Genomic DNA, 23,091 nt, shown 5'->3' on the forward strand with positions numbered 1-23,091 from the left:
AAACACACCCTGAAGTCTCACCCAGGGCGGTGAGGTTTCCTGACTTTAGTTTTGCAGCTGGGAATACAGGAACATTCACAGAAACACATAAGTTCTTAAAAAACCTTTCTTCTTTTTTTTTTTTTTTTTTTTCAATCTATGGCAATATGACCTTCACATCCACAGATGTGTGCACATTAAAGAAGACGTAACCAAAGCACAATTCCCAGAGTTAGTCCAAAAGGAGGTAGTCATTACACCGCCGTTCTGAAGTTTGAGGTTGGTCCGATTTTTTCCGTTTTTGAAAGAAATCTGCATTTTTTTTTATCAAAGGGAAAGCTGAATTTAAAGTTTCAATACTCCTGTCTTTAGTGTCACCTGCATTAGTAGTCATTTTAATATGATGGTTTGCAGTTGTGCAGCATTATAAATTATAGATTTATTTTTCAGCATTCTTTGATTACCGGTAATAGAAAGTTTGGATCCACTTTAAATTAAGTGTGTTTAACTATACAGTATGTACTAACATTTAAAAATGTATCATTTGATACAAGGCACTTATTGTGTACATACATGTGTTTTTTTTTTATTGTACTTGTATTTAAAGGGGTCATATAATGATACATGCACTTTTACAAGTTGATTGTACTGAAATGTGTGTTGGCAGTGGCTGTACACAACCATCATATAATGATAAAAATCCATCCAGTGTTTTTGTTTTAATCTCCTTATATGTTTTCCCCTGTCTCAAATTGAGCCGTTCGAGCGTGTGACGTCACACGCTCGGACGCCCCTCCCACGATTGTTGATTGACAGCAGCGTTTCAACACAAACCCTCCCTCGCTCGTGAGCGAGCTGTCAATCATAGTCTGCACGGACCAGCGCGGTCATTGTTGATATGCTGGAGCACTGTCTATGAGCAGAATGGCGTCTAAGCGATTGTGGTGTTCTGTTCTTGGGTGCAATAAGGAACACAGCAGTCATTTTAATGTTCCTAAATCCGAACCGCTGAAGACGCAGTGGCTGAGTTTGTTTTCGAAGGGAATATTCCCCACGAGCAACGTCAATGCTTTCATGTTTGCGCAAATCATTTCACACACCAGACTGCTTTATAAACGAGGATCAGTATAAAGCTGGTTTTGCTAAGAAGCTGCACCTGAATAAAGGATCGGTACCATCTATTCGTGTTCCTGCTGAACCTCCAGAAGAACTGAAGTGAGTGTAACGTTTTATTAATCTTTATATTAATCTTTATATTAATCTTTGCAAATCGCTTGCACGCTTCACAATGAATGCGTCCAAGGTTTACACTTAGGGTACATTACGGCATGTTTTCTATGTACGACGTTCTCAATATAATTCATAATCCCATGTTTATAATGAACAACGCGTTATGGTTAGTGTGTTATTGTGTTACAAACGGTGTATGCACAGAACAGAGAGGCGGGGTGAGCAAAGCTCATTATCATGTAAAGTCATATGCACTGAAACGGCGTGCTGAAAACAGAGCTGTTTTTGACCAGGTAAAATAAGTGTTTTCTTACAATACTAATGAGAATTTTTAATTAAAGTATATTACAAACTTTTAATTTAGACCCTAAAGAATCATATTAGCTTGTACAAAAATGGCATTATATGACCCCTTTAAAAATACCTGCTTGTAAGTATATCAGTAATTCATTTCTGTTATTACTGTTGACCCTTCCCTTGAACCTCAACCCAACCATCCCACCTCAATAGCAGCAAGGGTTTTGCAATACAACACGAATACAACATATACATTGTACCAAAATGTTTTTCAACTTCCAAACAAAGTAGATAGTAGCTAAAGAATATAAAGTTGGACTGAACATTTAAAATAACAGCATCTGTACTGTCACTTTTTATCAATTGAATGGATCCTTACTGAATAAAAGTATTATTTAAAATATTCTCACCAGTAGTCACCATTTAAAATATTTTAAGTTCTCCACTTATATTAAAATGCATCTGAAACACACATTCTGACCATATGCAACCTATACTCACTATACTCATATCTAGCCACACAACTAACTACACATTTATTAATGCACATTTAACATCTTATATTATCATACTCAGTATGTGGAGTTCTTTTTTGTTCACTTTTGTGAAGTTAACTTTTCACTGTTAAATTCATTGGAATCCAGACTATATAGTAAAACATTTTTCCAAAGTTGTAAAAAAAAAAAAAAAGAGTATTGGAGTATTTTCAACAAGAAAATATTATATTAGTCTTAAAAATGTACTGTAATGTTTAATTAAAACAGTTACTTGCTGTTTCTTTGTCATTTTTGTAAAATGTACCAGCAATTACGAGTGAAAATTGTACAGCAAGTAAAGAAATAAGAAAATCCTAATTAAATTGCAGACTTATGAGGTTTAATAATAACATTTGGTCAACTCAGCATTCCAATTTACTTAAAAGTGAACATACATCCTTTAAAATGCGAAGGAGCAGTAAATGATCTACCATCATACTTGCTGTACAACTAGAATGTACAAACACAAACTGTATAATGCAATACATAAATGCAGTGATGCCATTCACGTCTCAGAATAAAAGTTATTATATTGGTTTGTTCAATACAGCAGTAAAATATAGCAATAACCATATCACTACACAGTGCATTTGATGCACGTCCTGTCTCTTTCTAAATGGCTTTTGGCTGCGCTGAAGCAGAGGAGGAGGAGGAGGGGGTATTCTGTGGTACTTACCAGAGACCTCAGTGGTATTTATGAGAGGGGAAAATACTACTGCCTTTAGCTGTCTGCAATGCTCTAGATGAGCAATTAATTATAATGTTTTGACATGACAAAGATCAAAGATGAACTGCAGCATAATCAGTTTCGTTATAAGTATATGAGCAATATTATAATTTCCAGTGTCATTCTAAAGGTTGTTCTCAATCACATTAAAATATTCACGTGAATGTCACATTTTTCAACCAATAGAGAATATAATTTATACATGAACCCTGACAATTATAACACAACATTTTTTTGTAATCAAAGTATTTTAGTTAAATATGAGTAAAACTCTTACTTTGTAAAATTTGGCTCCCGAGTCATTCTGAAACAGAGTCAGACTCTTGCTGTCCAGTCTCCAGTAGTGTCTCTTTCTCTGAGGACAAAACAGATTTAACTGACTTCAAAACTCCAGAAAGCCAACAATACAGTAAACAATGAGCAAACAATTCAGTATATTTACTCTAATGCAAAATAATTTGACGTACAAGACGATGGTATAAGGTTTATGCTACTTATAATGTGTAACTGTTGAAAGGACATTAATAATTGATTGTGAAAACCATAGGCGTAATCTGCGGGTGGAACAGGTGGGACATGTTCCCACCACTTTTTGCCAGGGTCGATATTGTCCATACCACCTTTTGAAAACTATGCTAGGGTGGATTAGAACCCAGAACCTCTGACACGCTTAACAAAAATTCTACCACCACTCCATTTGAGCACACTAATATTCATTGCGAATCTATGTATTTATTCACTGACATGAAGAACCTCGGAACTACCAATATATTTGATTATAGTAGATGTAAGAATGAAACTTGTTAAACATGTCTTATATGTTGATAAAGTCAACTCAATGTACTATTGAAATAGGTTTTGGGCATGGAATTTTTTTTTTTTTTTTTTTTTTTTACACATATCTGATGAAGCATTGTATGAGCAACCCCCCACACACACACACACTCCTGTCCCACCCACTTTTCAAAGGTTTAACAAAGTTACGCCACTGGTGAAACCAGCTGAGCTACTGAAAAATGGCTAACACCGTGTCCTAACCAGACGCGACAAATAATTTGTCGGTCCACACTAGATGCGACTGCGAGACGCGTCAAAATCAATCAAAACCCACGGCCAATCAGAACAGCGTGTGGGCGGAGTCTAGCGGCAAGTGCACAGCACCAGAGAGTCATTTTGGCGGCACTCGCAAGAAAATGGATAAGTAGGCTACATAATCAAATTCACAAATAGTACACCATTTAAACATTATTAAAAATACATAGGCTACTGAGTTACTAAAACAATTTTTGTCAAAGAATACACTTTTTTGTTAACAGTTTGAATGTTCTTGTTTCCATTTGTTTAATTTCAAGATCTGAGGTGAATTATCTATTGTTGCTTTTACAGCTACAAAGCTGGGAGCACTAAATGATATTCAAAGTCACATTGCATGCTTTTAACATTAAATAAAGCACATAAACAGTACCTGAGATTATCATTGCCACACTTTGTGTTTGTTGTTCCAGCGCGGCGTCGCAGAAAAATATAAACGGTTTCTAAAATAGAATAGTTGCGTATCGCCGTCGCGGCTGGTTAGTACAGAAACTCTGATTAACATGGAAAAGATCACTTTTATCGTGCGTAGTGGCGTCGATTCGCGTGTAGTTAGGATACGGTGTAACACTAACTAGCAGTTTCAGTTAGTTATTCATCCACATTGTATTACAGTTATGCCCATAGATGCTTTCTTCTTAAAGTGCATTCATCACATAAATAAACAAAACAGCAGCTTTACATGTAAATATGGAATCAAATCTTACAAGATTGTCTCGGCTGGTGTAGTGCACCATCCATCCTTCTTTGACCATAGTGGAGCTCCTCCGTTTGGTGTGTTTGATGGACTGAACTACACGCATCAGTGGGATATTGGTGCTGGTCGAGGGGCTTCAAAGAGACACGAAAAAACATCAGATCTATTGCGTGAATGTGGATCAGTAATCAAGAAAAACTCAGAACTTTGGTAAATTTGCATATTTTCACTTTAATTTGTTTAGGAAGAAGGACTTTGATATGGAAATCTTGTAAAACATTTTAGGATTATGTATGTAATCCTGGTTCCCTGACAAGGTAATGAGACGCGGCATCAGATGCTGATGCCATGGGTATGTGTACCACTGAACCCGGTATCTGAGGCATGTGTAAAATGACGTCAATCTTAAAATCCCGCCTCAGCTAAGTCCACAATACTACGTCCAGCAGCCGAAGCAGGTGACAGATGAAGTGTGAAGTCACTCTTAGCAACTCTAATATCATCATACCGGCCACTAACACCCCAGCTTAAGGGAAGAGCGTACCGAAGGGAGCGTGCAGGGCATATTCATCAGTTCTCTATCTGTCCAGACTAAATGAACTGGAGAGGGCGACATAGAATAGATTGCTAACCACGATAAAGTCCATCCAGCTCTGCTAAAGGCCCTGCTCTGACTTTCACTTAGCCAGTAATGGGTATCAACCCATCTTCTTTGCAAGTTTCTCCTCCCTTTTTTAACAAAAAAATATATACCCCACAAACGACCATTAGTAGAGGTTGAGAACCTGAGCAGGAGGAGCCAGATCAGGTGAGGAATGAACAATTAACTTCACCACCGTCTCAATGGGAGTGCCGAAAAGTCCAGAGGTTGTCAAGGAGGACGGTCTAATCACACCCCTAAATGCTTGACACGTGCACAGTTCCTTGACTGCCTCAGGGGACAACCCCTTGCCCTGGTCCAGGTCTTCAAGAAGGCCTTCAAGGCATGCCTTGCCCACCAGCCGCAATGTTGTCTGACGTGGCTTAGAGAGCAAGACGGGACGAGGGCTAGCAAGGTTCTCTTCAACCTGGGGCATCCTCACATATCCCTGCTTGCATAGTCCCTACGCATTCGAATAATTCAACTGTGCAGAGGTAACTACACAAGCTGAATAAGGATTCTTCCATGAACCAGTGTACCTCAGTGTGCAGGTCCAGGAGAAATGTAAGGCTCACTGGAGAGGACTAACCGGCCACAAGCGATTCAGTTTAAACTTAATCTGGCCATATCATGGGTCATAAACTCCACCAATTCGTAATATCCATCTCTACTTACTCAACATGTAGTTCCCTGGAACTAGATGTGAGTAACATGCTCTCAGTCAATGATAAGGCATGAGTGCCTTGGAGCTAGCAGAGGACCCAGAGAAAGGCCTTTTTGATTATAGAATTTTCATTTTTGGGTGAACTATTCCTTTATGCTTTAACTCCAACCTTCACAAGATATGTATTGTCCAAAGCATATACCTGATGGTCTTCACAGGTTCTTCATCTTTCTCACGGTCCATGAAGGGGGAGTCCATAAAGAACATCTTGTCTTCTGGAGTGGTAGGTTCCTCTGAATCATCCAGACCCCGACTGCTATCGCTGTTCACATCACTGCTGTCTACTTCCATCGTGGTATCAGAGTCAGGACCAGGGCTGGCCGGCTCTGAAAGAACATACAGTAGACTTATGTGATGATTTTTAATGTTAGCACATTTTTTCTCATTTTAATTGGATGTGGCTGAAATGACCATACCTCCATTGAAGACTCCAAGACAGTCTTTTGGTACCTTTGAAGCACACCGCTTGTGGCAATTGAATTTACAGTCTGTTGAAGAAAACACTGTGTGATCATTTTTTCCCCTACATTTGACTAGAAATATCTTCTTTATTAGAAAGAGTGAAGGAAGACAGCGATACACACCTTTACACTGCATGCCCTGGCGGAAAAGCCCCTTTAGCAGCCGTTTGCAGTACTGACAGATGGTGGGACGGGTGTAGTTGTGAATCACAAAGGTGTGAGGAACCTTCACACGTCCCAGCACCATCTTCTCCATCCAGATTGGCCGACCGCTCCACGATGGCATCCGCTTACCTGGCTCCTGATGGAGGCGCTGCTGCAGTGGAGATCAATGGAAGAAAAAATAGGCTCAGAAAAGAATACTAGCTGCAATTCACATATTGGTCACAGTACACATACACATACTGCATACCACAGAATAATATAAGTAGTACGGTATGACGAACATACACTACGGTTCAAAAGAAAAGATTTTATTATTATTATTATTAATTTATTTTTTAAAGAAATTAATACTTTTATTCAGCAAGGATGCATTAAATTGACCAAAAGGCATAGTAAAGTCTTTCACATGGTTGCATTTTCTTCCAAATAAATGCTTTTTTTTTTTTTTTTACTTTCTATTCATCAAAGGATGCAAAAAAAAAAAAAAATCAGTTTCCACAAAAATATTAAGCAGCACAAACGTTTTTCAACAATGTAAAAAAAATATATATATATTGAGCTGCAAATCAGCATATTAGAGTGATTTCTGAAGGATCATGTGACACTGACTAACTGGAGTAATGATGCTGAAAAAATCAGCTTTGATCACAGGAATAAATTACATTGTAACAGAAAACCGTTATTTTAAACTAATATTATTTCACAATATTACTGTTTTTATTGTATTTTTGATCAAATACGAAATGTAGCCTTGGTGAGCATAAGAGATAACTTTGAAAAACATTAAAGAAACTGAAACCTTTGAAGTGGCATTTATTAGAGTGCTGCAGCAATTTGTCTAGATGCATGTGAAAGAGTGGAAATGATCTTCACTGGTTTGTTTTTCACACATTACAGTAACAGCGTTCTGGAATGGCAGCTCAGATTCATTACTGCAAATAAACAGAGAACTGAGAACTTCATTGCGGTCTTCTCAAGAATATTTCGAAACTGACCACTTAGTTAAAATAAAACCTGTTCAACCATAGACGATTTTACAAACATAGATGATTTTTGAGACTGACCAACAAAAAAGTGACCTGATTTACCTTAATTTTTTTTTATTATTGTTTTCTATGCATTCATGCAATTATGTGGAAAGAGTTTTTATTAGGTCTGAACTGCCACCAGCCTGATTTTGTTATATTTCACAATGTACCCATGCTTTAAATACAGCTGCAAGGTTTGGCGGGGACAGCAACAGTGCCAGGCCTCAAGAGGTGTTTATTTGAAATAAAATGAACATAAAATTAAAAGGGAAAATAAAGTGTCAGAGGGAGATATTGTGAGACAACTAAAAGGGACATAATGTCCTTGCCATGTTTGGGTTTAGGCTAATGCAAGGCCATCGCTTTATCACATGCATATCTTTTAACCCATTTGTCACAACACAGTGTTAAATTGAACTAGCATTATGAATTAATGACAGGTAAAAGCATAAAAAGTATTTGGATACCTATCCCACATTTAAACAGTGTGTATTCCACTTCACAAAATATCAAACCAAGTAGTACAAGAAATTATACTAGACATTTTCTAACTAACTTGATATTCGTCACTAATAATTTTTTAGTTAAAATTTGGTAAATCAATTTTAAAAAGCTTGTGTCCATGTGTCAGATCCCCTAAGGTTTACACAGGTAACATGTCATATATTAGAAATTAAATATAATAAATGTATATTTCATATTTTTATCAATAATCTATAGGGGTGTAACAATATATAATGTCACAATATATCGCAATACAAAAATGCAACAATATGTATTGTGTATAGTTCACCCAGAATAAAAATGACTGTTTTCAATTCAAGTTTACAGAGTTTTAGTGTCAGTACTACATTAAACTACTATATATATAATGTTGAATATAATGTATAATAATGCAATAGCGGAATATTTGTGGGTCCTGATAATGCCAAATGTCTGATGTTACCACTAAAAAGTGGCCTGCATTATTTTAAATATATATGTAGTCAGTGACGGAGTGAAAGCATATTCGTCTAAAATAATTCTGTATTTTCAGCTTCAGATTCATGAATATTTTTATTCTGGTGTCATTATTGTCCTGTGCATTGGGTTCAATGAATCAAGCCTATTTACACACACAATGTAATACCAAATTTAGCATTTTAATCAACAGTACATTTTTTGTTAACCTTTTATCATATGTCTTGAGTATCGCATATGTCATGGAGTATCGCAATAATATCGTATCGTGAGTTCAGTATCGTGATATGTATCGAATCGTGACAGGAGGGTAATTACCCCTAATAATTTATAGTAATAAATGCCCCTTGTTTTGATTCATTGTAGAGTGCTATGGAAAGATTCCTAGATGATTTTGAATTTTCTAAATAAATAAATAGTAAGTAAGTCAGATCTTTCCTCACCTCTTCCAGGCCCATGACAGCATGCTCGGCTGGTGCAGGACGGGGAACAGACAGCGAAGGTCCGGGCAGAGACTGATTGGAAAGGCGTCTTTTCCTTACACCGCTACAGTTGTTAGGGATCTTAAAGGCGCATCGCTTGTGATAGTTCAGGCCACATCCTAAAAATCCACAAGGAAAGCTTTAGTGTTCAGGATTAGAGTCAGAAGAAAGCCTGAGATTTGATTTAAAACAAGATCAGGAATAGGATTAGGGTTCAGGTATAAGGTAAAGAAGATGAGAATCGAGTATAAGGCTTAAGGACTCAATATAAGATTACACAGACACACACAAGGCTAATTTCATCAGACCTCCAGCAGGGGGCTCCGCTTCTCTTTTCAAACTTGCAGACCTGTGGCTACTTAGGCATGTTTAGTTCCTCCTGAGAAACCAAATGAATCTCCTGAGGACTGGGTGGAGATTTTAGATCTAAACTTCATGAGTCTGAAGCATAAAGTGTTTTAGCATGCCTCTACATATGAACAGCTTGTATCCATCAGTGTGGCTTCTTACAACTGGAGCCCATAATCTTCATGCAGCTTTTGAATGTCACATCCAGCGCTTGGCAGAAACACTGGGTTCCATTCAAACAGCCCCTGATTTCAGCTTCAAAGACCGATGGCAGCACTGACACATCACACAGCGTGCCTGAATACATTAGAGATCTTTAAAGCAGACTCAATAAGAACACTCTGAACCAGAAGAATCCTTTGATTCAGATCACTTGTTCTTTTGTTGCTGTCTTTTGAACCAATCAATAATTCGTTATGTAATTTTCATCAACTCAAACTGAAATTATTTTAATTGAAAAGTGCAAAATGACAAAAAAAAGTGTGTCAAACTGTAACAGGCAAAAAGCATTAATCATCCAATTGCTGCTAAAACAGCTTTCCCTCTTCTTTGGATAGTTTTCCATAAGTTGGAATATGAATGCAGGGATTCACTCCCATTCAGACACAAGAGCATCAGGGAGACCAGTCACCTAGATCACTCGGCAAACAAAGATTGGATTACATTAAATCCTTTCTAAATTTTTCTTCTTTTCATAACAATGGTAGTAATGATCTTAGCTGGTTTTTACTGAACACCTGGTTTTTATTGAGTCATTTATATTCTGATTGATTGAGTGATTATTATTAATAATATATCTGCAGTCACACAAGACTGCACTATATTGACTTCAATTCATACGAACATGGACATGGGAGACTGAAAACAAGATGTTTCACGTAAAAACCCAGATAAAATTCAAGCTAAATCAAAGAATGAACTTGTTTCGAACAAAATCAGGCCAAAACAAAGTTCATTTTGAGAATTCTAAGCAGCTTGGCAAAAAAGAGAGAAAACATAGCTTTAAAAAATATACAACCAATATGTGTTTTCCCGTGTATTATTGTAGATTTTTGAAACATTGAAAAAAGGTTTTAAAAACTCGAAGCGATTCTGACTTTGTTTTAATAAACAGCAAGATAATATAAACATAAACAAAAATATAATTTCAGTTGTTTTGTTGGCTTTTTGAAAGTGTAAAGAAAACAGTACTTGATCCGTGCATTATGTCTTAAAGTGACAGCAGCCTAATATTCCTGCTGCGGACTGTGTTTTTAATGTTAATCAAACAACAAAAGACCAAAAAAAAAAATCACTCACTGCTCTTGACTGAATAACTTTAGGATTAAGGATTAATCTATATTTAATTTATACAGTGTAGACTATGCAGTTATTTTACATCTGATTACTTTATTCAATTTCTGTACATAATCTACATCTAACTTCTGTTAGATCTACCTGAAAAACCTGAAAAGCACTGTTTATTTCATTTGCATTATTGTTTTATTGTGTATTTGTGCTATTGCTTGTAATTAGATTTTTTTTTTTTTTTTTTTACTACAGATTGTTTAATTGTCTTTAATGTTTGAGATTTATATTTTATATATAGAGATTTTTTTTCCATTAGCATTGTTCTTGCATTCCATGTAAAAAGTCTGGCCAGTAAAATAAAATAATTTACTAGCCAATGGCAAGCTTCAGTGTGTCCGTAGATGTATAATAACAACTGTGGGACAAGATGTATCAAGTGCATGAACGATTGTTGAGATTGTTAATCCTTGTGCAATGATTGTCATGACAATGGCAAATAAAATATTGGTAGACTGTTGACAGAGATTTTAGTTGTCATAACTGCAGCATTCTACATTCAATAATACTCAAATCATTACTTAAATTCGCATGCTTAAACAATGATGAAAACCTTTGGAGCATATATTTATTTAGAATATAAATGTTTATATTTGACTGCTACCTTCACATTTGAGGCCCTGCCGGACGAGTCCCCACAGCATCTCTCCACAGTAGTCACAGAACGTGGGCGCTTTGTAGGAGTGGACGTAAAGAGCATGAGGTCGGATCTGGAAATCTTCCACTGTAGCTTGAGCTGGAATCAAAATGTAACTTAAAGGACAACTCAGGCAAAGAATGAATGATGCAACAAAACACTGGACAAAATAATACAAATTAAAAAAAAGCAAAAGAAAAGAACAAAAAGACAAAACATTAGTCAGCATTAGCAGCATATAATTAAAAGTCTAGTAGTCATAATATTTCATAACAAAGAACAATGAAACTACTTGTTTTGTGTGATTTTTAACAACTGGTCCAACCTTCTTTCTATCTTTTTTTTTAGTCAGCGGTCTACAGACCAATGGGAGATGAGCAGTTTGATATCCTGAAGGCAAAATCATAGACAAAACCACACAAGGCTATCCTTTAGTTTGATTCAAAGTAAGTGATTAACTGATGTGACTCAGACTGGAATGCATTCATTTAGATAATTCATGATGAGGTATGATTAAGAGGTTGAAATAATTGAATATCACTTCATGTGTGTAATAAGAAAGTGAACATGTAAGCCTGTGGAACAAAACTGTGCAACAAATGTGTTTCTACAGTTCCTGTTGAATCGTTTGTGGTTTTATCTTAATATGCGACTACTCTAAGTGTGAATCACACACTGACTGTACTGGCAATACAGTATTACTGTTTTTGGCAGAACCTAAGGTTTAGTCTGATACACACAAAACATTAACACTTTCTTGTCAGTCGTTCGGTAAGAAAGCATCTGCCAAGGACACAAAATACACTCCTAAAATGAAAGTATAAGGTCTGGAAACATTTGCTGCTTGGCAAAGAACGTGCAATCTCTTGTTTCTGATAAAACCACACAGTATATCTAATGGGGAGAAAGAAACAGTGTCCTAGATTTCTGTCACAGGTGGATGGTATTCCTCAAAATTGTGAGCAACTAAAAAGCAACTTGTTCTTCCATTGTTGAAAACTATAAATACACACCCAGTTTATTTACTTGACAGAGTTCCAAAAAAAATGTCTAATTTTGTGACATAATTAGACCAGACAGTAAATAATGACCGCAATTGACCGTTCGCAAAAGCCACGCCCCCTAGTTATTGTTACTACGCCCGTCAAACAAATGGTCAAACACGACCAGCGCGACAGATTGCCATGACGGGAAGAGGTATACCCGTGCGTGTCAGTGACCTTTTTTGGAGCAATACCTCAGCGATATCCTCCAGATCGAGGCAAAAGGGGTTACAGTATGCAGTGGAGGGATATATTCAAAATATAAAAATACCCAATGAAGGAGACACGACTACTATCGAGGCGAATGCTTATACCGGTCTCAAGCTAAATCTGAGAAACCCCATGACCTGTACCTCAAATGCAACCAGCACAGCCTTGAAGAAGATTTTATAAGCTGGTTCAATGGCTAATGTTTGGAGTTAGAAATATATAACTCACGCTGCATATTTAGTAATTTTGCCTCAGATACAGGATTAACACGTTCGCTTTAACAAGCAGGTTGTTCATTACCACGGCAACCGCTTGCGTGTCATGCTAAATGCGCTTTTCGTGTTTAAAAAGTAACTATAGATAAGAGACGGAAAGATGCAGATAACCTGCATAATAATACATTATTTAAGGTTATTTCTATTCGTTACGATATTGATATATGAACTGATGTTGTCAAGTAACGTTAAGCTTCATGTTTTCCCCGTTGCAAGCGTGCGCTCCTCTAAACTGTAGTCTACAGGTGCTGCACTGCTAGTTGATTGCTGCTCATTTTCCCCCGAGAATATCATGTAAACAACAACCCTTTAGAAAACGTAATTCCTTTGTGGATCCTCTTGATCTGCTGATCTTTACTTTTGATCTGTGTTTCTTTGACTAATCTCAGTGTCTCAGTCTCACGCACGCTGCACTCGAGTTAACCATGTTTGACACATTTAACTGGGAGTGGGGCCGTCCAGACTGTTTTATCCATTGTAGGCACCGCTCACGTTGTATTTTCGGCTTTGGAAACGGAAAGAACACAACTCCTCCAGACAATCTCTCGGGGTACCTAGTGTGTGATTTACAAACGCCGTGGGCGCACCGCTTCATCATCTTGCTTGGAGTCAATGTTTGACGGACCTGCTCACATAGTAATGGTTGCTATGATGTGTGATTGGACAATGGCCGTTTTGTGGGAGGGGCCTGCGAACGGTCAATTAAATATTCAAATTTTTTCGGGTAGCTTTTTAAAATCCCATCCCTAACAAAATTACAATCCACAAAAAATTCAGCACACTTTCAAAAACCAACATTGGTCCAATATCATGGCTCTAACGAACTCTTCTTTACAATACATGTCAGATCAACTCACTCCCAAGTGGATTTGGTTCTATATTGGATTGATGTCACATTCAATCATCAATAGTTTGTGGATTGCTGGGTGTCACGCTGACCTTGCTGAAAGTTTCACTCTTATAAGGCGCCTTTCCACTGCAAACACACAGAAGTGGCATAAAGACCATAAAACGTCTCGGTTACGTTTGTAACCCTCCTTCCCTGAAGGAGGGAACGTAGACCTAGTCGACGTGTCGACTGACTGGGATCACGTCAGGAAGCCAGTCATCTCAAAGGTACTATTGAAATGAGCCAATGGAATAGGCGTGCGTGACTTGTATCACATGGCGCGGGTATAAATCCGAAAGTGGATACACACACTAGTTGCTTTTTCGCTGAGGAGCCGAGCGTAAATCGGAGTTAGCGGTGGTCCAGCAATAGTGGCGAGGGGACTACGTTCGACGTAGTCGACTGACTGGGATGCCAATTAAAACGCCACTAGTGCTGTCACCTTCCAGTGCCTAGACAAAAGCCTACCGATCCCTCCGCAACCTGAGGCGGAGATGGCTGGGCTTAGGCCAGGGAAGCCACTGCTGTTCCACAGGACCACTGGGAACACATACCCTATCAATGGAAGGAAGGGACGCTGCGGAAGCCACATCCTGCCCGAAGGGAGGTAACATGGAGAATACACATATGAACTGGGCGGATGACCGGGCAATACAACATATGGAACTTCACTTGGGTGGCTCCAGCCTAAAACAGGGGGAGACTCAACCGGACAGTGACAGCAGAGCAGGCTTTGCCGAGAGAAGACACGGGCTCGCCGCAGGGAGGCGTACCGTGGAAGAATACACATATGGGATCGCCGTAGGGATCACAACATATGGACCCAGCCTAAAACAGGTTCCACCAGTGCATACGAGTGATAGGCCTGGCTTCGGACGTTCCGCCACGTCCGTTGCTGAAGGGTATGGAGGAACTCGACAGGGTTCGGTTAATAAGGGAAACTCACTGGAGCAAGAATTGCGCACGTATCCAGCCCAGGGAGGGGAATGGCGCAGCAAGCCGACACTTCGAACCGGGCTTACAGTGATACTGGTTTCATGTGAAGGGAGCCCACGGAAAGCAGCGGTTCGACACATAGGCTAGTTCTCTAGCGAACGTGATAGGTGTTGCCCAGCCCCCAATTCTATTTAACATCTGTTCAGCGAGGCACTCTGTGTCAACGCCAAGGAGGGAGCAATAATCTCACTTAAAAGGAGCTCACCACCCAGGTGGGCACGTGCATCTTGGGAAAACTTTTTCACCAAGATGAAGGCAACCACAAGTAGTGGGCCAACCTCTGCTTGGAAACAGCCTTCCCTTCTACTGGTCTCCGTAACAGACAAGAGCTGGTCTGAGGTCCAGGTTTTGCATTCTGAGCACGTTTAACCGCAATGGAGCGGACAGACAGAGAAAAGCCAGGGCTGGGTCTGCCTCCTCCAGGCCAGCGCTTGCTGGCTCACCACCTGGTCCCGTAGGAGAGGTAGGAACCTTGGGCACATATTCAGGCCGGGGTCTCAACTTCATGAGACTTAGCCGGCCCGAATTCCAGGCATAATTCGATGCGTGCAAGTCCCTACCCTCTAGATAGAGACCAAGCAAGCAGGAGAACTGTTTCTCTAAAAGCAGGATTTTTAACTCACTGCCTACAGGGCTCATGGGAGGTCTCTGCAGTGCAGTAGCACCAGAGAGAAGTCCCAAGAGGGTAAGAGACCATTATCCGCAAGGTGGATTCAGTCTCCTTGCTCCCCTCAGGAATCTGATGATCAAGTCGTGCTTCCCACGGATTTGTATCCACTGCATCATGATGTGCGTAAATACAGAGGCAACAACATTTTGAGTTGTAGGAGACAGCCCTAACTCCAAACCATTAGCAGGAAAGAAGCAGTGAAGTGATCGAACACCTTTGGGATTTCCTCACGGAGAGAAGACTCAATTCAACGAATAGGTTCCACTTCTAAAGCCCCGTTCACACTACAAGCGACTTTGTCGCTGCATGTCGCCAGTGGCTGGCGATGAGGTCGCTAGTGGGAGTTCCCACTACTGGTTGCCTTTATGAATGACATCCAATGATGTGGAGAAGGACCATACGCGCTCCGCTCCTATTGGTTGTCGCTCCCGAAAGTCGCTCCCGAAACACGCCCCATCTGGTCGCCAACGGTCGCTGTCGCGCGTGTCGCCAGAAATCGCCAGCTCCCCATTGAAATGAATGGTATCGCATCGCTTGGTCGCGTGTAGTGTGAACGGGGCTTAAGGGGGAGCCTGCCTCATTTTAAGAGGGTGCTCTCACAGAAGTGATGGTCTACAGGCATACTTTTTTTGCGGTAATAACCAGAACCTCTGCGTCACATTCTTTTTAGAACCAGACCTGGAATTCTCCAAGGTCTAGACGTGGGTGCCATCATGCCCCATCCCTGAGAAAGTACTCAGAGGAAGGGATGTCGAGAGGAGAGGTCTGGTTGGGCCAATAAGGGGCAACTTGCAAGACCTGCTCCATCTCCTCCCTGACTTTAGCACAGTTGTGTGTAAGAAGGTTCACTGGGAAACACATTTCTGTGGGGGCCCCGGGACCAGCTGTGGCCAGTGTCTTTCTGTGTCGAGGGATGTCCACTCAGACAGGAAAAAAAAAAACTGGTGGAGGGACGAGTCCGGAGGGGCAACAGATTTAACTGTGCGGCCCCGAAGTGGTCCCAAACAGCTGGACCGCCTGGGCAAGGATGTGCTGCATCGCAACAGACTGCTCCACTGGAGGATAGCCTGGTAACCCTTCAACGCTCCCCCATCAAGGGTAGTGAGGCTACTCAGGTGATTTCTGGCAGAGAAAGGTGCCATCCATGCCCTTGTCAACTCCTCATGCACTTCAGGAAAAAAAGGTACCGGAGCGGCGGGCTGAGAACCAGACCGACCTGCTCCGAGATACCAATAATCCAACCGAGAAGGTTCGGGACACGGTGAGCCCTACCGCCTTGGCGGCCTTTTTTAACATAGCTGCCATCTCTGGATCCGGCTCGGGCAACGCTGTTCTCCCAAAGGGAGGCAGCGCAGTCGAGTCATCATCTCCAGAGCCCAGCTCCCTTTCCGATGCTGCGATGGACATCCTGTCCTCTGGAGGGGCCCCGAACGAGACGGCTGGTCGGTCCACCACGGAGGGACCAGCACACTCATCGGGGAGCTCCAACGGCTGCGGTTTGAGAGAGGAGTGAGGGATCCACGGGGCTTTGCCAGGTGGATTACCCCTCACTGTAATCCCCAGGTCACCCAGCCTTCTTCTGGGAAGGTAGCCCAGAAAAAACACCAGAGCGGGGCCTGGGGATGGGAACTCCACCCTCGCGAACGAAGGCGAGTCTTGACCTCAACACAGAGATGGTCATATTCCTGCAATGGGAACTTGGGATGTGACGGTGAGGATTTTTTCACACCGGTTAATCGACGTGTTACAACACCGGTAATACCGGTATCACCGGCGGGGGCTTTTAACCCCCTGGGGTCGGCTATCGCGCCGGCGCGATTGTCTCGCGTTTTTTCTTATCAGTGCAAAAGAGACTCAAAATACTCGGTTGATTTTGATCTTACATATAAGTGTGATACATCATTAGATCCTGTTAAGTTTCTATTTTTTTTGTGGATACTCACAATAAAAACAAAGTGTTGTGCTTTTCACCAAATAAAGAAAAACAAACATGATGCGAGTTCTGCGTTCTCTCTGTCAGTGAAGTCCATTCTGAAACGCGTCCTAAGATTAACTGTAACTCCGCGAATACTTGTCACACAGGCACGAGAGATTTTTCTTTATGAAGCTTGAATTCTCTTCTTTTAAATGAAGTAATTTATATAAAAAACAAATATTCTCAGTTTATGCAATCTGTATGAAAAGAGAGTGCTGTCAGTATTTTTTTCCCCAGCTCATTACACTTCATTACGCGTTAATCTGACACGCCCACGGAGGACGCACGCTATTCAAACGCAAATGTCGAGGCAAGCCATGACAATGCCCACATCAGCCGTTCCACCGCAGCGGGAAAATGTGTGGTGTATTTGCTGCCTTTTACCGCTAAGAGGCGCTACAATCATAGACTCTGAAAAGTGTTCGTTTATTCCGGTTTATTCTCTCTAATGCGTAATCTGATTCAGAGCGATTGAAAGCTGGTAGCAGATGAATTCAACAAGTGAAACGTAGTTAAAATAATTCATAATCACAATACTGAAATTAGGCTACTGAAATGTAATTGAATAAATAATGAAAACATTTCAACATAAAACATTGCAATAAAAACATTTAGGCTACATCAATGAGACTTTACAACTTTAACAGCATACAGACGGTAGCTCAGTGATCAACGCAACAACACGAGCTTCGAGGAGCTTCATTCGACCCGAGATCGAATCTCAATGTAGCATAGGCCTACATGTTGTTAACTGATGTTGTCCTACAGCGTTTATATTTTACCACCTTGATGCTTAAATAGGTAACTGTTTATAACTGTTTACTTATTTAAAGTCAAGAGTTTTGTTTAATTATCATTACAACATAAATTTGCTACATTCCTGTAGAACCGCAGCCGCTGCACAAACGACAAAAACTGATGAAGGAAGATTGTCAGCCGATTGCATCAGAAAATGAAAATGAAGAAGCTCGTCTTTAGTCTGCTAAATTATTGTGTAATGTAAAAGAACACAAAAATTACTTAAGTTTGAAACCAAGTTCGAACATTTCAAGGTTTAAATAAAGTGTCGGCACAGTTTTTTTAAATTTAAAACAGGGTTGCATCGGGTTTAGAGTTTATTTCTTTTGCGATGCAAAATAAGAAACACTAGGCTAATCTTATTCTTGCGACATTTTAAATTTGTATTGCCAAATAAATTACAGCTAAATTAAACAATTAAAACAGTACAAAACGAAAATTGTCCAAAGAAACATAATTAAATTAAAAACAGGCGTTTCTCTTTGCCTCTCTCGCGCTGGATCTCTTTTTAACAAGTTTATTTAGTCTCCCTCGCTGCGCGCGCCGGGTCTCTCTCGAAATTAAACATTTCAGGGTAAAAACACATCATACAGCTGATAATACTGTATATGTCGCTGCGTGTCAGCCATACAAATCACGAAAAAATGATTTAGCCTTTAATTGTTGCTTCAAAGACACAGCATGCCTTGTTGAATTCACCTTACAATAACTTCAATTGAAATTTTGTGTGAAAAAAACTTTAAATAGGCTACAATAAATAAACTACAATATTTATAATTTAATAAGATGGGGCCTACATTTGGACACAGATTTATCCTTACAATAATTTTGCCTGCTCATCAGGCTGGCTATCCGACACTCTCCATATGAAAGAGGAACATTAACACCTTTGTCCAGCAACTCTCCCTCCAACCCCCCCACAGGCTATCGGAGTCTGAGGCTATCGGCTTAACACAAAGATTTCACAATTCACAATTCACAATTCACAGTCGCAATTCACACTTAAATCGCTATTCTAGACAGTGTTGATAATGAAGGAATTAAATGATTTAAGTTACATGTAGCCTAGTGATATTTCTGTCATAAAAGTTTATTACTAAATATTTCATTATTTCAATAATTGATGAAATAAAACTGGTTTGGGCCAGCTTTTTCCAAGCAAAACTAAATATAATCTCAAAAAACGCATGTTAATTTGTTGTCATGTTCAACTCAATATTAAAGTCTACAGGGATCTTTGGATCCTTACAACCAGGCATGCAATTTGTGAATTAAGTTTTTATTTTATTTTGTATTATTCAAATAAATATCGAAACACGGTGCTTCGTGGTAATGCTGCTAAATTAAATAACATTTATAGAATAATTATGAACTTAAATGTAACAATATCGCAACATTTCGACAAATACATTATTTGATCTGTTTTTACATTTTAATTCAGGGCGATTTAGCCTATTTAATTAGAGCGAGATTTTCACCCTTGTCTTGTCATTTTCTCATTGGGAAGCGCTTACATTACATGTTTGAGTAGATCCTCTGTACCTCTCGTTTTCATATGGATTAGCCTACATAATCAGATAATATTTATTAGCCTAAATATTTAGACATTTAAAGGCTTTAGACATAGCCGATTTCTTATCGTGACTGAGCTGAAGTGGCTTATTTCGGTTCATTTTTGTGACGCGCAGTTCCCGGAGACAGAGACGACAGATATACTGTTTTTGTCGTTAGCCTAATATGAATACAAGTTTACAGTTTTGAACGATGTAAGCTACTCTACTCTTATCTGTATGACCAAAAAATTACGGAGTCGCCTATTAAGTTATTTTAGCTGTAATAATGAGAAAAATAAATTAATCTAAATGAACGCGCCGCCGCGTTTGTCGAACACTAACTCACCATGCCAGAATAAAACCCAACTTTAGAAAAATGCATAGGGCCACTCGGCGTGGTGTGCCAAAACACTTAATTATAAACTTCAATATTTCATTCAAAATAATCTCAACACGCTTTGTGAAATTTTGAAAAGCCGTGCATGCATTAGGGCCACTGGAACTAATGAACAACTGAAACGCGGGTTTTGATTTTATTGTTTGTCGTTTAAACGTGCCTGTTGCATATTTCTATTTTATATATTTGATATTGGTGAAGTAGCCTATAGCATTGATTAGCTGTGGAGGGAGGGGTGTGGGGATTAAAATAATTCAGCAGAAGCAGGGATGTTTAGACCAGAAGGAAATCCCAATCCCCCCGGGCAAATCACACTTTACTTAAAACCATGTTTTTAAAAACTCTAGGTTGTAGGGAACAGACCTCTCTGCCATGCGCGCGCATGGTTTGGAGCACAATACTGTATCTGTCTCGCATGCACGCTCGCTCTAGATAGATTACGGGATATTTTAACTAATTTGCGGTATAACTAGTAGATCACGAGTGGCTCAACAGGTAGATCTATAGATAAACTACACTCACCGGCCACTTTATTAGGTACACCTGTCCAACTGCTCGTTAACACTTAATTTCTAAGCAGCCAATCACATGGCGGCAACTCAGTGCATTTAGGCATGTAGACATGGTCAAGACAATCTCCTGCAGTTCAAACCGAGCATCAGTATGGGGAAGAAAGGTGATTTGAGTGACTTTGAACGTGGCATGATTGTTGGTGCCAGAAGGGCTGGTCTGAGTATTTCAGAAACTGCTAATCTACTGGGATTTTCACGCACAACCATCTCTAGGGTTTACAGAGAATGGTCCGAAAAAGAAAAAACATCCAGTGAGCGGCAGTTCTGTGGGCGGAAATGCCTTGTTGATGCCAGAGGTCAGAGGAGAATGGCCAGACTGGTTCGAGCTGATAGAAGGGCAACAGTGACTGAAATAACCACTCGTTACAACCGAGGTATGCAGCAAAGCATTTGTGAAGCCACAACACGCACAACCTTGAGGCGGATGGGCTACAACAGCAGAAGACTCCACCGGGTACCACTCATCTCCACTACAAATAGGAAAAAGAGGCTACAATTTGCAAGAGCTCACCAAAATTGAACAGTTGAAGACTGGAAAAATGTTGCCTGGTCTGATGAGTCTCGATTTCTGTTGAGACATTCAGATGTTAGAGTCAGAATTTGGCGTAAACAGAATGAGAACATGGAACCATCATGCCTTGTTACCACTGTGCAGGCTGGTGGTGGTGGTGTAATGGTGTGGGGGATGTTTTCCTGGCACACTTTAGGCCCCTTAGTGCCAATTGGGCATCGTTTAAATGCCACGGCCTACCTGAGCATTGTTTCTGACCATGTCCATCCCTTTATGGCCACCATGTACCCATCCTCTGATGGCTACTTCCACCATGTCACAAAGCTCTAATCATTTCAAATTGGTTTCTTGAACATGACAATGAGTTCACTGTACTAAAATGGCCTCCACAGTCACAAGATCTCAACCCAATAGAGCATCTTTGGGATGTGGTGGAACGGGAGATTCGCATCATGGATGTGCAGCCGACAAATCTGCGGCAACTGTGTGATGCCATCATGTCAATATGGACCAAACTCCCTGAGGAATGCTTCCAGCACCTTGTTGAATCTATGCCACGAAGAATTGAGGCAGTTCTGAAGGCAAAAGGGGGTCCAACCCGTTACTAGCATGGGGTACCTAATAAAGTGGCCGGTGAGTGTATATCTTTTAGGAATTTGACCGACCGGGTTGACACTTCAGCGTGAGAAATCGGGGGTGTGGCGTGAGAGCGTGAGATTTGGGTCAATTGCGTGAGTCTCACGCTCAATGCGTGAGAGTTGGCAGCCCTGAAAAAAAATATATATATAGTATATATATATATATAGGCTATATATAATTTATTTTTTACAGAACTGCTTTTGAAATTACGATTGGTAGCCTATTATTATACAGATGCAAAGTCGTTCTGTTGGATACTATTTTGTTCCTTAGTGTAAAATGGAAATGCATGATAATTGTATTTTATAATTATAAGCAAAAAAACTGTATGGTGTAACAGAGTTTTAGAGCTAGACAAATCTAAATAAATATAAAACTTACAACAGACCATGTTTGTGCGGGATTTGAACCCGTGTCATCTTGATGATGAACCGTAAGTTCTACCGTTCGGCTATGAATTTTCTCACGGAGAAATACCTAAACGTATTTTTCTCACATGAGCGAGAAAACGTTTTGTCTTTAGCCTGTGAGTGTAGGCCTATACTTTAGCCTTTTACAGTTTTAAAAGATTATATCTTATCTGTATGACCAACAATTACGGAGTAGGCTATAAATGTTTGTTGTAGGCTTATTTGGAAATTACCATAACTTGTAGTATTTCATCCTTAGGCTACTGACATTAGCCCCACTTACGTTTTGCTAAATGTCCCTTTGCGCCACCTGGCGGTCATTTCGCGAACGACTTTGAAATGCGACTGGTTTATTTTTACCGCGGTGGATGGCTAAAAATGGTATGTGGATGGCTAAAAGGTGTGACTAAAAATGTGCTTTTGGCTTTCATTTATATTTTGATTGTTGGTATATATATATATATATATATATATATATATGTGTGTGTGTGTATAAATATTTATTTATTTATATATATATTGTCCTTGCATTCTTTCTTGTGTGACACCCCTGAATGAAAGGCTCATTAGTATGCAGTCTGCTCAGGTGAGAACTGCCTAATTATTCATGAGGGGGTTGGGCCGTTCCGCCCATGCGCATATTGCCTTTGCAAACAAAAAAATGTTTTTCACAATTTAAAACAATCTATTGTTTTATGTGAATGATTAGGCAGAATGATTTTCAGATCAATTTGAAGCAAAAACTGTAGGTGACAACATCCACTAGTCAAAAGTCTTGTGGACAGATATTTAGTATGTTATTT

The 23,091-nt window shown here is 39.8% G+C and overlaps 1 protein-coding gene across 4 annotated transcripts in view; it reads right to left on the minus strand.

The window, feature by feature from the left end:
• Positions 1–23,091, minus strand: part of prkd3 (protein kinase D3) — a 102,872-nt gene that overhangs the window by 11,946 nt on the left and 67,835 nt on the right. The window contains exons 4-10 of one of the 4 annotated variants that reach the window (XM_056255898.1): positions 11,318–11,449; positions 8,980–9,137; positions 6,507–6,696; positions 6,339–6,410; positions 6,065–6,248; positions 4,569–4,692; positions 3,047–3,124 (exon numbers count right to left, since the gene is read on the minus strand). In XM_056255898.1, the coding sequence (XP_056111873.1) occupies positions 3,047–3,124; positions 4,569–4,692; positions 6,065–6,248; positions 6,339–6,410; positions 6,507–6,696; positions 8,980–9,137; positions 11,318–11,449 (938 nt within the window). Of the gene's footprint in view, positions 1–3,046; positions 3,125–4,568; positions 4,693–6,064; positions 6,249–6,338; positions 6,411–6,506; positions 6,700–8,979; positions 9,138–11,317; positions 11,511–23,091 lie in introns of all 4 variants that reach the window. The other 3 variants (XM_056255897.1, XM_056255900.1, XM_056255899.1) reach the window with 3 other exon arrangements.

Source organism: Rhinichthys klamathensis, unplaced genomic scaffold, assembly GCF_029890125.1.
Source record: "Rhinichthys klamathensis goyatoka isolate OS25496 unplaced genomic scaffold, OSU_Roscu_1.1 h1tg000123l_1, whole genome shotgun sequence".
NCBI classification, from domain to species: domain Eukaryota; kingdom Metazoa; phylum Chordata; class Actinopteri; order Cypriniformes; family Leuciscidae; genus Rhinichthys; species Rhinichthys klamathensis.